Here is a 16,888-nt window from a genome sequence, read left to right as displayed (position 1 = left end):
AACAAGTGCTCTTAGCCCTGGAGCCGTATCTCTTCAGTCCTCCCTTTTTAAAAAGGAACTTTTAAGGGGCTGGAGCCATGGCTCAGCAGTTAAGGCATTTGCTGCTCTTGCAGAGGACCTGGGTTTGATTCTCAGCACCCACATGGTGGCTCACAACTGTCTATAACTCCAGTTCCAGGGGATCCAAGGTCCTCTCTTCTAACCTCTGCAGACATATACATACATGTAGGCAAAATATTCACACATATAAACATAAAGTAAAGTAAATTTTAAGAGAACTTTTATTTTGGTTCGTGAGACAGAGACTCTACCTATGTAGTCCAGGCTGTCCTCAAACTCACAATCCTCCTGCCTCAGCCTCTTAGCTTTTGACAGGACTAAAGCATCATGCCAATCTGTGAATCTTCTGTTGTACTCAACAATTACCAATACTGGCCATGAGTGAAGAGAAATCTTAAACGTTTCTGTTATTATAAAGACAGATTTTCCGCACTGCTGCTGGAGCGCTCGCAGGTGTACTCACGCTGACACGTCACTTTCGTGTTTTTTCCACTGGTGCCCTGCTTCTCCACGCCTCCTTTACGAGGCACACCTGGAGCTGTGAACTCAGGGCCCCTCTGCATCTGGGTTTCCTTCTTCTGCTCAGTGGGTTCCCTAAGCCCATGTCCTCAGCTATCCTCTTAGTGTGTGGGTCTCTCCTGACGCGCCAGCCGAGGAGGTGTCAGGTTTACGCAGCTGTCCAGGATCCACTTTCACCAGCTGCAGTTAAGACTCATAAGCTCCCTAGGACTTGGCTCCAGCAATCTGACGAAAAGCACTTGGCACCAATCTGGTATTCAACTCCTCATGTCCACAGCAACTTGTGACACATGGCAGACCGTGAAATACCAACCCCACAGCAGTGGAGTAGCAGGCACTCTTCTGTACCCAGCACTGTCGTGCCTCGAGTTACTGAGCTAAGACCTGAGCTGAGACCTGGGTCTCAACTGCCCCTCTGAAAAGGGGGCTCAGGCCAGGTGTGGGAGTGCATGCCTATAAGCCCAGCACTTAGGAGATGGTGGCAGAAGCAGAAATTCAAGGTTATCCTTGGCTACTTAGAAGTTGAAAGTCAGCCTGGGCTTTGTGAGACTGTCTCAAAACAACAACAGAATCCCCCCCAAAGCTGGGGGTGCAACTCAGAAAAATAAAACATTGCTTACCATGTACAAAGCCCTGAGCCTGATTCCCAACACCCCAAAGTTTGTGCCCAACATTCTTACGCCTACCTTTTACACACTGGACAAAACAGTACAGATAAAGCAAAGGTTTGGGGGCCTACTTGACGTCCTCCGTGTGGCTTCAGAAGACTACACCAGTCTCCTGAGTGCTGTGCTCACAGGCAGGTTTAGCTCTGACTAGACACGTTCCTACTTTTCATACATCAGCACCACTATATATATATTTCTTATATGTCACCTATGACTGATAGATTTAGATTTATTTCCTACCAATGCATTTTTGTCCCTCCTGTAGGTCCTCTACTCCTTTTGTTTGTTTGGTTTGGGTTTTGTTTTGTTTTGTTTTGTTTTGTTTTTTTTTGAGCCAAAATCTCATGTAGCCCTACCTGACCTTGCTATGATCCTTCTGCAAGGAAATCAGGAGAGAATTCCTCCCGAGAGCTGGGGTCACAGGCATCCTTACCATAGCTGGCCTATAGTCCCCTTGTCTATTCTTCCTTTCCCATTTACCATGGCTCAGGAGACTTTCTTTGTTCCATTTCCTCACTGTAGTGATGTGAGTTAGTGTATAACTTATTTTTACTTATCACTTTTATATTTATTTATTTATTTATTGTTTTTTCTTTTTGGTTTTATTATCACTTTTATTATTCTAGCCTCAAAGGCAGGTGATTACTGAGACGGTAACTTGGTGGTAGAGGGCTTGTGTAGCACGCATGAGGTCCTGGGTTCTATCCCTAGTACCACAAAATGAGAAAACAGGGAGAAGCAAGGAGAGAAATCGCTGGTTTTTGTGTGATGCATTCTCTCCTCTACAAAATAATATACCCAGCTTTTAGCTGAACGAGAATAAAGACATTTCCCAGTCTTCTTTGATGCTGAGCATGACCACGCGACTAAGATTTGGCCAGTGGGATCTGGGCAGAAAGAACACAAGCAACCTCTGGGTCATACACTTAGATGGAGAGAGTGCAACCAGGGCCACCAAGGTGAACCATCATCCAGCTCGGGGCTGGACTGCTTCTGTCTGGGAAGTTACACATGACAGAAACAAGCATGTGTCTGTCTAACCGCTGTGTGGTTCTTACAGCAGCCACACGGTGAAGTAGCTAAAAACAGAAGACGGAGATGTTTAAGTTCTGTAGCCTGTTCTCACTCCTCGTGGTCTCCAAATCTGCAGCTTCACCTCTCTTTTCAAGCTGTTTGTAGGTATGAGCTTTTCAAATAACGCCTCTCTCCACGTTCCTCTCCATGGCTGTGAGGGAGCGTGATCTGGAACAGACAGGTTCTCAGCATCCTGCATCCACATCCTGCTGTATCGCGCCACACACAAGGTACTAGGTTTGATCCCTTGTAATAGGCACACAGCCCAACTTCCGGTGCACAACCAGATATTTAATCTATCCACTAATTTCAATGAGGAGACTTTCTCAAAGGTCTATCTGGCTTTTAAAGTCAGTCTGGTCTTTTGGATACAGTGTTGTTCTTGTCTCAAGTCTTCAGTTTCTTTATTCCATCATCAGTAGTTTTTAATGAACTAACTTACAGTCTCTTGTCCACAGTTGTATCATTAGAAGTCCAACTGTCTCTTGCATAGGTGAATTCCTACTAACTACAGATTACCCCACCCCCACCCCTGGCACTAGTCATTTTGAGTTTTATGTTCATCTTCACTAAATCTGATTCCTGGGGACCTGCAGTGAAGTCTTGTTTCTCCAAAGCATTGAGTCTGTTCCTACAAGTTTCTCCTGTGTTACCCACCCCTGACTCAGAACTCAGGTTCTTGAATCACACAGCTGTACAAATCCAACTGTTAAAGCATTGTTCTTCCCAGAGCCTTCTGTCTGAGACGCTCCCGGCACCTCCTGCATCTCCTGCATCTCCTGGTGCTGGTGGGTGATCTTCTCGCATTTCCATTTGTAAATAGTCCAGAGTACACAGGAGATTCTGGGTTATTTTTTAGCTCTAAGTAGCCAAACCTCATCTGACTCCACAGATGTAAAAACTCCAACCTGAAGCCCAGTGTGACCACCAGGGAGGCTAGCCACCTACCCCATTTCACTCCTGCTTTGTCTCTTTGTCCCCTTTCTGGGGAGGGGTCTTGCTGTGTTCCAGAGCTATTTATCTCTCATTCCTTCAGAGTTTCCATGGGCTCCATTCGAGGTCCTCTTGTTTTATCTGAGGCTATTTCATTGTAGTACTTTTATTTCAGAAGTCTTCCCCCTGAGATGTGTTCCAGCCCACTTGGCTGAGCAGAGCCCCTTATAGTCTCTTTCCCTCATTCCCTCCCCCAACACCACAGGCTAAGGCAAGGTCCTCAAACTTTACCGACAAAACCATTCTAGGAGCCTGTTAACCAGACATTAACAGCACTCTGAAGGCTTAAGACAGGAGGACTGAGCAACCCAAGAACAGACAACCCACTGGGTGGTTCTGGGAAAGGGGTTCTGACCACGCCATCCTTAGACCCACTATCCTTTCCCTGAGGCGGCAGTACCCGCTGGCATCCACAGGAACCCTACGCTGTCTGAACTAAGAAAGCAATGCCAACAGACTCAAGCAAGTTCAAGAGTTCAAGTCCAATCTAGTTCAAGGCCACGCCCCAGCCATGGGAATGCCAAAATGACACTACCCACTTGCTCCCCAAACTCCAGGCTGCAGAAGCACCAGAGGGAGCTGGTTATTTGTTCCATTCTTTCCAGCTTTACTAATCAAGGCTTGGACCTTACTTATAAGGGTGAGCTGGGCCTTACCTTTGTACCAAGAAAGGATTAGCTAAGTACACTGACACTATAATCAGAACCATCAAGAGAACAGTTAGCTGAGTCATCCCCTGCTGTGTACTCACACAGATACATTTTAACTGCAGCTCTCCACTCTCTGAACAGGTTATACCTGTGAGAGTCAGCCACTTGATGTCCCTTCCCAGAGACATGTGACAACAGTGCTCAGTGTTGCAGACCAGCCTACCTAAGCTTATAAAGATAGCACACCTGTTCACATTACTTAATTTGTGTCTGAACTCTTACATAAGTTATCAGATACATCTCAAAATAGCTCAGAGATATAGAACACCCTGGCCTGAGAGGTGGAAGTTCATAGAGCCAGGCATGTCTTTTTCCAAAGCTTATTTGTTGTCCCCAGAAAATCAGGCACTTTCTGAGGCTCTCCTGATAATAAGGGATGGGCAGGAGGGTGGGGACTCCCATTGTACTCCTAAAGTGCCGTCCAGCCCCAAAAGAGGATAAAGTGTTAACAGCAGTAGTAACAGCAAGAGAAATGATGAGAAAGATAAGCCACTGCGGCTCAAAGCGACAGAGAACCCAGAAGACCTTATCGTTTTTTAAATTTTAATTGTTTTTGACAACCTCATTACATAGCCCAGGTTGGCCTTGAATCCTTCAAAGATGGGAGTGGCCTTGAACTCAGTGAGCTCTGCGGGCCTCTGCTTCCCGACTGCTGGAATTAAAGCTCTGCTACACCATGCCAGCTCAACTGTATCATTTGTCCATGCCTGGCACCTGAGGTGGCAGAGCCAGGAGAAATGTCACATGACAGCTTTTGAGTTTTCATTTTTCATGAAAAATGTAGCAAAGTCTTAGGGAGGGAGGGAAGGTGGGAGAGAGGGAAAGAGGGAGAGAAAGAGAGAGAGAGAGAGAGAGTGTGTGTGTGTGTGTGAGTGTGTGTGTGTGTGTGAGTATGTGTATGTGAGTGTGTGTGTGTGTGAGCGTGTGCGTGAGTGAGTGTGTTCTGCCTGCCCCTGCACTGAGGATGTGAGGGAACTACCTGCTCTCCAGGGACTCACCTTGTCAGCCAGCAGCTCCCTTATCTTGCTGGCCTGAAGGCGGAAGCGGAAAAGCTGTGTTTCCAGGGATAGGCATCGCTTCTGCCAGTCTATGCTGGCCACCTCCACCTTGACTTCTGCCATGACGGAACCAACTTCCAAATACTCCCGGGAGCTCCAAGATCCAGCACACTGAAAATGGAAAGATAAGAGTCTGAGGAGGAGGAATGTGCGGGAAGGAGAAAAGGAGGGCAAAGGGCAGAGAAAACAGGGTGGGGACGAGGGTGGTTCCAACTGTCCCTACGGTGTCCCCTTCTCTCAGCCCAGGGCATCCAGCACCAGGAGCAGGTGGCTGAGCAGCATCTGGACAAAACCCAAGACGCCTTAAGAAGAGCTTGCTTTCTGCTGACTGTTGCCTGTTGACTGTTTTAATATATTATAGTAAGTGATGCTTATGAAGAGTTTCAGGCCTTAGATTCTTTTAATTAGCATATGAAGCATTAGGTCTTATTGTGGTATTTTCAAATGGAAGTTGTTCTTGTCTACTCTCCTCCTCCACCCCACTGCCCCACTTGGACTGACAGGCACCATCTTCAATCTCCTGTCGCATGCTCTCTTGCCCACGCCACCTTCCTCAGCACCGCTCTTCCCTCTCTTGTTCCCTTTCTGGTTTCCCAACTGTTGTTACTCAAACTCTCTCCTGGGGAGATGTAAACAATGGCCAACTCCCTCCTTACAGGGCACCAACCGCAAACCAAAGATAATTCCACCAGAGTCCAACCTGGGAGACCAGTGAGTGTAACAGGCTGACTCACAGAGCTCGGGGAAAGGACACTTATAGGACCCTGGGTGACTGCAAAGCCGTTTCATGCAGCAGGGATGAGCTTCCCCTACAGCTGCATAGACGGCATCGCCTCACTCTGACATTCCAGTGTATATACTCTAGCCCCACAAGGTCATGTGAAATGAGGGCAGGGGCAGGAGGTGAGACAGAGCTTCAGGGATCTCAGGGGAGGGTCCAACCCCTCCTTCTAGGTGGGAACTTTAAAAGTCAACAAGCCCAATCTAGGGCTGGGGTGGGGAGAGAGCTTGGGGGGGGTCACTTGCAAATAGTCACAGCTGTTGTAGTGAAATGAAGGCTATTCAACCTGGATGATGGGGGTCCTACAAGAACCTATAGCCACTCTTGCTCAAAACCTACACACACACACACACACACACACACACACACACATACACACACACTGAAAGCTAAGATCCATAAGTGAGATAAGAAGAGGTAGAGTCTTTCTGAAATGAGGTCACCTTGTTTAATATAATAATTTCCAGATTTATCAGTTTTTCTAAAGATTTCACAGTTACATTCCATAGATCTATCACCCAGCTTCCCAAATCACCAGTGGTTAGGGCTAAGGTGTAGCTGAGAGGCAGGGAGGACGCCTAGCATTCCTGAGTCTCTAGGACACATGAAATCATGAGTTCAATTTCCAGCAACAAACACACATCTGTTACTATACTTTTTTGTCTTTTGAGACAGGGTTTCTCTGTATAGCCCTGGCTGTCCTGGAACTCACTCTGTAGACCAGGCTGGCCTTGAACTCAGAAATCTGCCTGCCTCTGCCTCCCAAGTGCTGGGATCAAAGGCGTGCGCCACCAGTGCCCAGCTCACAGTTACATTCTTATTTACAGATGAACAAACCTCCACTTGGCATACGTCATTTCCATTATCTACTCACTGGCTGAAGATTCAGGCTGGTTCCATTCCTTTGTATTAAGAACAGTATAATGGTAACACGGATGACCAAGTGTGCCTGTGGTAGGATATGGAGTCCTTTGGGAATATGCCCAGTAGTAGTACAGCTGAGTCATTTGAAAGTTATACTCTTAATTTTTTTATGACATTTAAAAAAATAACGTGACTGCAATTCGTGGTGTCCATATACTTTTGAAGGCGTGGTGTCCATCCCGCCCTCAAAATGAATTGACTCTCCCTCCAGAAGCCTCGACAGTCCATAGCTCCTCCTCCTCCGGTAGGGGTGGAGGTCCATGAACACCTTCCCTGTTTTTAATTTCTTAAACTTCTATAGTAATCTCTATGTCACACTAGTTTACATTTACATTCCTATTAGCAGTGACTCCCTCCTCCTCCACATCCTCGCCAGCATTTGCTGTCACCTGCTTTCTGGATGGTAGCTATTCCTACTGGATAAGAAGTGAATCATGGGGCTCCCCCTTGTTTTTCATTTAACTGTCTGCTCATCTGCCGTATTGTATTGTCAGATCCCATTCTAGGCTCTGCTGTTGAAGGAGAGGTCCCTGCCTTGAAGTTTTCCATTATAACACATGTGCCATCGATACGCTGGACAAACAGAAGCAGGGAAAGGGGGTGGGGGCCTTGGTGTTTAAGAAAACAGATTCCTCTAAAGTGAGCCACACAGTTAACTGGAAGCAGAGCTCTGTCTGGTTCCTGCTTTGGTCCTGACTCTATCTCTGTTGGTGTCAGATGGGCTGAGAGTGGACAAGAAATATGCTCAGGGTTTCCTTGACACTTTGCTCTTTAGCTGGGATCTTGCCGACTGTCATTGGATCATCTTGACTGGAAACAAACTCTCCTCCCCTTCATGTCACAAGATGCAACCCAGAAGACTTCTAGATGTTTTGCTCCAGACTCTGGTGAAAGCCATCTTTCATAACCCTAGCCAGGGGAATTTACCCAGAAGCCCCTTACCTGTAGTTTAGACAAGAAAAAAACTGGGTCAAGGTTGAGAAAGGAAGCAGGCATGGGTGTGCCTGAGCACGGAGACAGAGAGTGAGCAGGAGAGGAGAGCTGGAGGGGGCCATCAGAATCAGGACTTGCAAGTCTCCCAGGCAGCAAGCTGGTACCCTCAGCTGCAAGCATAAAGAAAGCCTGGACCAAACCATGGTCCAAGGCCACCTGAATACCAAGTCACTTTAAGAAAAGTGTTAAAGCCAGATTGACCATGGTGGTGCACACCTTTAAAACCAGCACTCAGGAGGCAGAGGCAGGCAGACGGAGGCCAGCCTGCTCTATACACTGAGTTCTAGGACAGCCAGAGCTACACAGAGAAACCCTCCCTATCTCAAACAAAACAAAACAAAACACCTGCAACTGTTAATAGTTCTAAGTAGATAGTATTCTTTAATATCACCTGTTAAGTATTACAAATGATTTGTAGGGAAAATGATAAAATATCTTATGGTGACAGAGTGAGTTAAGAACATGTCGAATAAGATGTTAGAATAGTGACAATTTGGGCTGAAGGGACAGCTCAGCAGTTAAGAACACTGACTTTTTCTGGAGGACCTGGATTTAATTCCCAGCACCCACATGGCAGCTCCTATCTGTAACTCCAGCTCCAGGGCATCCAAGTCCTTCTTCTGGCCTCTACTGATGCCTGAGCTTAGAGACAGAGGCACAGGGTGACATGAATGAGGTGCAGTCTCGCTCGCAGGCAAAACACCCATATACATAAAATAAAGTTTAAAAAAATACAACTGTGACCCGAACAAGGAAACAGCTGTGGACATGCTAACACGGAAGGGGGAGAGCTCATGAGGCCTCAAGCCTAGACATTGTGAGAGCTGGAGAAATAAATAATCTTTCCCAGGAAAGAGCACACTAACTGGCTATCCAATACCAAATGGTCAGCCCTGAGAACATAGACATATAAGTAACATATGGACTGAGGAGGTTATGTTTATAATAGAGAGAAATATATATATATATACATATATATATAAAATCAATGATGGGTGGTAGCAGTGCTCGCCTTTAATACCAGCACTTGGGAGGCAGAGGCAATAGGATCTCTAGGAGTTCAAGGCCAGCCTGGTCTACAGCATGAGTTCCAAGACAGCCAGGGGTACACAGAGAAAGCCCATCTCAAAAGACAAAAATAAAAATAAAAAAGTATAGTAACAGATGTGTGTTTGTTGCTGGAAATTGAACTCATGATTTCATGTGTTCTAGAGACTCAGGAATGCTAGGCGTCCTCCCTGCCTCTCAGCTACACCTTAGCCCTAACCGCTGGTGATTTGGGAAGCTGGGTGATAGATCTATGGAAGTTGGTTATACTGGTCTTTCTACTTGAAAATATGCTTGGAAATGTCTATAATAAAATGTGTTGTGCTTTGCCATCCTCTTCTCTCATTCTTTAGGAGCCATGCGGCCTCTGAAAACCCAGTCATTTTCTTTGCTGTTGCCAGATATTTGCACTACCTGGGAGCAACCTTTCACGGTTAATCACCAATATTGCTTCTCCCTTCACACTTGACTTTGACTAATAGATTTCTCCCATTGTGGTTTTGTTTGTTGTCTTTGAAACAGGGTCCCACTGTGCAGCCCTGGTTATCCTGGAACTTGCTATGTAGACCAGGCTGGCCTTAGCTCTGCCTGCCTTTGCCTCTGCCTCTAGAATGCTGACACTAAAGGCGTGTGGCACTGTGGTAGGCCAGTGCTAGGTCTCTCCAGTTAGGCTTTACAAATAAGGACTTCTTGAATCCTTACTGTACAGCAGACGCACGCAGTCTCTTTTCTTCAGGTCAACCTAGAAGCTGTTAAGAAGACACTACTGTCCATACAAACAACGTCACCAAGGACGAGAGTCTGAATACCTTCAACAGCTGGCCAGGAGAGAACTGGGATTCTGGTTCCAAAACCCACTCAAAGTCAAAATCAAAGAGAGAGAAAAGAAAGAAAGAACGAGTTCGGTGGTGCAGTGGTACAGGTCAGTAGTGGGACACCTGCTGGCCTAGCATACCTGAGGCATTCTATTCCTGATTCCACAAAGAGAAGATAACATTGTCAGTATTTTCAAATGTCTTCCAGAAGCCTCAGAACTAAGGTAAACCTATAGCTCAGATTTTCCAAGGCATCTAGGGCTCAGCTATTTCCAAGGCTTCTAGGGCTCAGCTATTCTGCCACCACAGGCCTCTGTAAGCACAGACACTTACCTTGTCAGTAGCCCTGGAGAGAAGGGCAGAACAATTAAGCCACTGATAGTTCTAGTGTCTGATTCTTTTGGCTCTGGGTTCCTCTGAACACTGGACACATGACCTAAGCCCAGAAGTGTCATCCTAGACAATAGGGACATTGTGACCTCCCAGCCAGTCCCACTTCAAAAGACTGGGACCGACTGGAACAAGCAGGAAGACAAAAGACAAAAACAAAACATGACCTTATCTGAGCTAAGATCACTGCTGTAAAGACAAACAGAGTCTAGGACTGCCCGGAGAAGGCTGGGACGCTCCATGTTTTGAGTCTCCTTGTCCTTCAGGGGAAACTGTGTTTTTCATCCTATAAACAGGAAAAGTGGCAGATCTGAGACTGGGACTTGGGGAGTCTTGTTCTCCAGTCCAAGGCTAGGAACTAAAGCCCAGAAGTTGAGAGGCAGGTCACTAGAAATTTGGTGACTTGAGTTTGATTTAAATACTTGAGTCCTTTTTTTGATTGATCAAACTTCTGCAGAGATTCGGTGGCGACTGGGAAATGCCAGATTATCAGTCTCCTAGAATTCGGGAAACAGAACGTCTAGTGCCTGCCTGGCAGTGATATTTGAGAGATTACCCTTAGACTCCAGGGAGTGCTTTCTCCCTTGGAGAATCTAATCCTTCTCTCCTCCTTGGGGATGCTGACAAGACCTGAGGAGGCTGGGGCTCGAGCTAGGCTTGCCTTGGCACAGCTTGTGAAGGGATTTAAAGGTTTGGAATCACATAGAGTGGCTTCAGTAGAGTAAGGGTATCTACGGCCAAGTCAAAGGCCCGGAGGCTTTGGGCTAAAGCAGGTGGCAGCACCGACAGCTATAAAGCAGGAGATGTTAGGGGAAGATGCTAGCAAAACCGAACTTAGCCTCCTAAGTGTTCTTGCATGTGTACCACACACACACAAAAAGATGTTCAAGGATAAACAGAAAGGAATAGCTGGCATTTTAAAACTCTGTGTGTGTGTGTGTGTGTGTGTGTATGTGTGTGTGTGTGTGAAGGCCAGAGATCAATATCAACTGTCATCCTTACCACTCTCCACTTTATTTATTTATGAGTTTGTTGCTGGTCTTTGAGACCAGGTCTTTCACATAACAAGGAGTTCACTGGCCAACAGGTTTCTGGGATTCTCCTGTCTCTGCCTCCCCAGAGCTGAGATTTCAGGTATGTGGCCACACCCTGTTTTGTTTTGTTTTTTAAAATAAGAATGCTGGAGTTCAAACCCAGGTCCTCATGCTTGCATGGCTAGTGCTTAACCAACCCAGACCCCAGTTTTTAACTTTTCAAAGCATCACAACATGTGAACTTGAGAGAGAGAGAGCGCGCACAAATATAATTATATACAGTGAATACAAGAGGTTACTTGCACATGTGATCCATTTAGAGACAAACAGGGAAGAGCAGAACTGAGCCAAGAATCATGCTATCCCAACATCTACAACAGTCCTCTTTCTATGAGAATGCTTCAGTAGTGACGGTGGACATCAGTGGTACCTGGCTTGCCTAGAATAAACACATTATATAAGGCCAAAGAAATCAACGAGACAGGTTGGGGATGTAGCTTAATGAGCTGGAAACAGACACAGCACTATTGGATTTTGTTTGTTTTTTCTTCCTTCTCCACCATTTTGTTGGGAAGCTACAACACACACAAGAAGTGAGGAGACTCAACAATACTTCATCACCCCATGACCACTCGTCTGAAACCTGTTCTCCTGCTTTACTAGGGCCCAGAAGGCTGAGTGCATGACAGATGACCAGATGATGTCCAGGGCCCTACCTGCTGTCTGGAAGGTCTGCATTCCCAGCACCCTGGACATAGTGTCATAGAGGCCCACAGGGGCATGCTAGAGGCAAGGGCTGGGGCTGGAAAAGGTTGTGGAAAAACCACACAAGACCAGTTTGGTGACTTTGCACTCAGGCTGTATCAGGGAAAACACAAACTTGCTATGAGATTGCTGGGGCAAATTTGGCCAGAAATAGACAAAATGCCGAGGTTTAACTTAATTCAGCCAACTTATGGTGCTTCCTATGTGCAATATTCGAGCAGTAAGGCTGTTAAAGATCTATCTTTCAAGCCTTCAAGTCTGGTTACTGCAGACCCAGGACCACACAATACTTCCAATAACATTACCAGAAGGTAGGGAGGGCCAGGCTTGGTGATACACATGTGTAATTCCAGCACTCTGGAGGCTGAGGCAGAGGGTTCACTAGTAAGAAATTTCCAAGAAAGAGGAGGGGGAGGGGAGAAGAGGAGGAGAGAAGAAAGAAGGGAAGAGGAAGAAGAAAAAGGAAGAAAGGAAAGAAAAAAGAAAGAAAGGAAGGAAGGAAGGAAGGAAAGGAAGGAAGGAAGGGAAGACAGGAAAGGAGGACGAAGAGGAGAAGAAGGAGAAGTAGTAGAGAAGGAGGAAGAAGATGCATTTTTTTTCTGGACTGTGAGGATGTTAGGGCCCCATGTGACTTCCATTTAAAGGGATGGGCTATCTCTCTTAAAGGCCAACTGTGGGAAAGGAAGACCACCATGCCTCCTTCTGATGCATCTGGGAGGAGGTGGTGAACAGACAAAACACAGGGATCCCTCTGATCTCACACCATTCTCGGAACAACAACCAACTCTCCACCTCAAATGGGGGTGAGCATCATCCTCCTTCAGACAGTGTTGGAGGAGATGCGGGAAGCTGGGAGAGCATTGCCCCATCTCTTGAGAACCTAGGTATCAACAGGCGGAACAGCACAGCTCTGACAATCCCCACTAAGACCAAACAACCTGGGTCTGAATACCAGACCAGACACTAAATAATCCATTTGCTTAACTCTGCTGGTCCCCAGTTCTGCTCTGAAAACAAGCGCAGTGATACCAGTTCAGACCTATGAAGCTGTCAACATTCAACTATCTTTTTGACCGTTGTCAAAACAGCAATTCCAAGCTGGGCAGGGTCGTTCAGAACTGTAACCCCAGCCCTTAGGAGGCTAAGACAGGGAAACAGCCTCAGATTCCAGGACGGCCTGTGCTATGGAGGGAGACGTAATTTCATCTGGGTGTGACATCCCATATTCCCAGTACCAGAGAGCTAGAGTTAGGAGGGACCAGTTCTAGGATAGCCCTGGGAGGTGCAGGGGGTGCAGGGGTCAGCCATCCCAGGGATGGGTGTGCTTACTGTGTGTGAGGACTAGGGTTCTTCTATACCTGTACAACAGAAAGGAAGGGAGGGAGGGGTGGAGGAGACATTGCACAGAAGTCCCTTGAAATTTTAAGAGTCTTGTCTAAGTCTGACCCTTGTTGAGTTTATAAGCACTCAACGACTGACCGCTAATGTTCCCCAGGCATATGAGGATATGTGGTTAAGAATATGCTTACTGGCATCCCCACATGACACTTTTTTTTTTTTTTTTTTGGTTTTTCGAGACAGGATTTCTCTGTATAGCCCTGGCTGTCCTGGAACTCACTCTGTAGACCAGGCTGGCCTTGAACTCAGAAATCCGCCTGCCGCTGCCTCCCAAGTGCTGGGATCAAAGGCGTGTGCCACCACTGCCTGGCCACATGGTACTTTTTAATAATCACATAATCTTATTTTTCAGTATTAAAAAAAGAAAAGTATAAAGTACACAGTAAAACTTCTTCCCACCATTGAACTTCAACTGTTATTCATTTTGTTTGTTTGTTTTGTGGTTTTTTTTTGTGTGTGTTTTTAGAGCTATCAGGAGTACAGAAACAAGACAGGGTTTCTCTGTATAACAGCCCTGGCTGTTCTGGAACTCACTGTAGACCAGGCTGGTCTTGAACTCACAGAGATCTGTGTATGTATGTGTATATATATGTATATGTATATATATATATATATACACACACATATATATATATATATATACACACACACATACACACACACATATATATATACACATACATATACATATATACACACATATGTGTGTGTAATGTATGTATGTGTATAATGTGTATATAAGTGTGTAATATGTGTGTGTGAATGTAATGTCTATATGTGTATGTAATATGTGTGTAATATGTATGTGTATGTGTGTATAATGTGTGTGTAATGTGTATGTAATATGTGTGTATGTGTATAATGTGTATGTATATGTGTGTGTGTAATGTGCATGTGTGTATGTGTATAATGTGTGTATGTGTGGTGTCCTCAGAGGCCGGAGGGAGGATAGGGTGGGTGTCAGATGGAATGGAGTTGCAGTTGTGAAGATGCTAGGAACCAAACTCAGATCCTCTGCAAGAGCGGTAAGCCCTTACCTGCTGAGCCACCTCTTTAGCCTGATACACTACATTCTCTGTACTTAACAGCAGCACTCAGAGCTCTTCCCGTCAGCATACATCCTGGTCAAGAACCTTAATGCGTCCTATTGTGAGGCTATTACATGACCTTATTTAAGAGTCCCTTGTTGATGGACATTTGAGTTCTTTCCAACCTTTTGCTAAAATAAACAATACTACAATGAATATTCAATGAATATGCCTCATTTTATATGTATCAGCATATATCTGAAGGGTAGTCCTAGAAATGGGATCATAGGGTTAAGTAATGAACATTGTAAAGTGCACTCCCTTGAGGCTCCCCTAATTCATACTTCAGCCAACAGTAAGTGCCTATTCTTCAAATCAGACTCCAGCGTTTGGTTTTCTCTCAGGGTCTTATTATATAGCCTAGGCAGGCCTGGAACTTGCTACATAGTAGACTGTGGATCTGTGATCCCACTACCTTACCCTTCCAAGTATTTTGATTATAGGGAAGGACCACCACGCCAGGCTATATTATCAGTCTGGAACCGGCTATTAGTAGAGGGTCAGACAGGGTTAGACAGCTTATTGGTCCATCCTTAGAATACAGATGGTGGCTCAGCACCCGTACGCAGTGATGGAGGGGATTCCCACACCTAAACATCTACACGAATAAAACATTCCCCAACCTGTAAGGAACACAGATTTCAATACATATACACAGCCTTGTAGAGATAAGGAAAATAATTAGGAGAGATGAGTTGGATGTGGTGACGTGTCACCAGCACTAGACAGGCTGCTGAGGCAGGAGGGCTGTTGAGAGACTCCGAAAAGAAAGGTGGGGGAAGGAGAAAGAGACAAACAGAGAAAAGAAATTTAAAAAAGAGAAAAAAGAAAAAGAATACACCATTAAGAGTGGATTGAGAGGAACACAGTTCTCTCTACTGCTGATGACCGATTCAGTCAGAAGGGCAGCACACTGGTTTAGGCTAATTGTTCATTTCCCTAAGTTTGGGACCACAGGGTTAACAATATCACAAAACAGCTCTGAGTAGGTCCCTTAGGCAGCTAGGGGAAGGCAAAGGACAGTATCACATGTGGAATCTAGAAGGCTTACGTTTGAGTCCTGTCTCTACGTGACCTTTACAGTCTTTCACTATAACCTTGGGCAAGACACAAGTTTTCTGAGTCCCAGTTTCCTCCTTCACAGAGAAAGGTGAATGGATTGTTGAACTGAGTGGCGACTATTTGCACCGCACAGTGTCCTGAACAAGACAGTCCAGAAAGTCTGGTGCTGAGGATTGATAGCTACTACATTGGGGGTGGGGGGAAGGGTTACTTATTTCAAATAACGATCTTTCGAGCATTCTCCTGGAACCCGGAGTTTGTCAATGTCAGTAAGTTTTATGAGGCGGATTTACAGTAGAAGCTGATTGAAGATCCTGACAGGGAGGAAGTATGCTGAAGGAGCAACAGGGAGAACATTCTATTTCCACAGGGTCTCGCTACCTCTGCCACCCTCCGTGGGAGACGTATTCCTAAGATTGCTAGGACACAAAGCCCCTGATGTCACTCAGAGTCCAACCTGTGTTCTTTTCTGCTTGGCAGGACGCCGTCAGTATGAGTTCAGCTTGACTCCTAGGACTCCTAGGAGAGACATCCAGCAATCACATTAACAAGCAACCTAGGACAAGCTGCTGAGAGGAGCGGAAGGGTTGAGCGGAGAGCACCGGGTTGGAAGGAAGCCTGCACGTACATCCCGGGGCCTTCCCAGGAGCAACTGGATCAAGCCGGTCCCAAAGAGCAGGACCTACTGCGGGAGGGGCAGTCACCGCCTCCCAGTGCGGGTGTCCTGGAGCTCCTGGTTGCCTGCGCCCGTCCCACGGCTCCCAGGTAGAGAGGCACCTGCTCCAGAGTTGCCCTCCCGGCCGCGAGGAGTCAGCCCTGTCCGTCCCGCCGGACGCCCTCTCCCAGCGGCACACCCCCCGGCCCTCCCCGACCCGCCCGGCTCACCTGAGTGAGCTGCCGGGAGTCCCGCCGCGACCCCGACCGCCACGCGCGCCTCTGCCCCACAGTGGCTCTCCCCGAGTGCGGAGAGGCCCCCGGGTCTCCGCTCCCCCGCTGCAGGGGTCGCGGTGGGCGTGGCGGGCCGAGGTCGGAGCCTGGAAGGTCCCCGGAGCTCCGCACAAAGCCCGCCCCAGCGCTGGGAGCAGCGCCGCGCCGGCTGTGTCCGCACCGCGCTCGCTCGGCGGGCAGCTCGCGGCCAGGCACAGGAAATGACCTCAGCAGCCGCAGCCTCCCACCGCGGGGCGCGGCCGGGGCCGCCTGGAGGGCTGGCTGCGCGCTGCGACCCCCAGACAGCGTGGGATCCCCGGCGGGATGCTCACCAGACTGGACCCTCCCTCCGCGGAAGGAGGTCCCAGCGAGTGTCTAGCCACCTGTAGGAAAGTCCCACCTGGTTACTGGGAGCGAGCAGTCTGCACAACTGATTTGGAGTTGAGAGAGAGAGAAGGGGGAGCGAGTCACTACAGCTCTAGGAGAACCTGTTTGTTTGTGTTTGTCTTGCTTATTTTAAAGGCGACAGCCAGGGAGCCAGAAGGGCAAGGAGCCCTGGTTTGCAATACCTAACTCACACAA

The 16,888-nt window shown here is 47.1% G+C and overlaps 1 protein-coding gene across 3 annotated transcripts in view; it reads right to left on the bottom strand.

Annotated features, from left to right (window-relative positions):
• Positions 1–16,522, bottom strand: part of Plekhh1 (pleckstrin homology domain containing, family H (with MyTH4 domain) member 1) — a 52,493-nt gene extending 35,971 nt beyond the window's left edge. The window contains exons 1-2 of one of the 3 annotated variants that reach the window (NM_181073.3): positions 16,265–16,522; positions 5,023–5,193 (exon numbers count right to left, since the gene is read on the bottom strand). In NM_181073.3, the coding sequence (NP_851418.2) occupies positions 5,023–5,145 (123 nt within the window). In that variant the 5' untranslated portion in view covers positions 5,146–5,193; positions 16,265–16,522. Of the gene's footprint in view, positions 1–5,022; positions 5,194–15,836; positions 15,908–16,264 lie in introns of those variants that run through there. The other 2 variants (XM_006515646.2, XM_006515645.2) reach the window with 2 other exon arrangements.
• Between the last annotated feature and the right edge of the window lie 366 nt (positions 16,523–16,888).

This window comes from Mus musculus, chromosome 12, assembly GCF_000001635.26.
Source record: "Mus musculus strain C57BL/6J chromosome 12, GRCm38.p6 C57BL/6J".
Lineage (NCBI taxonomy): Eukaryota > Metazoa > Chordata > Mammalia > Rodentia > Muridae > Mus > Mus musculus.
This window is presented reverse-complemented; position numbering and strand designations above follow the sequence as displayed.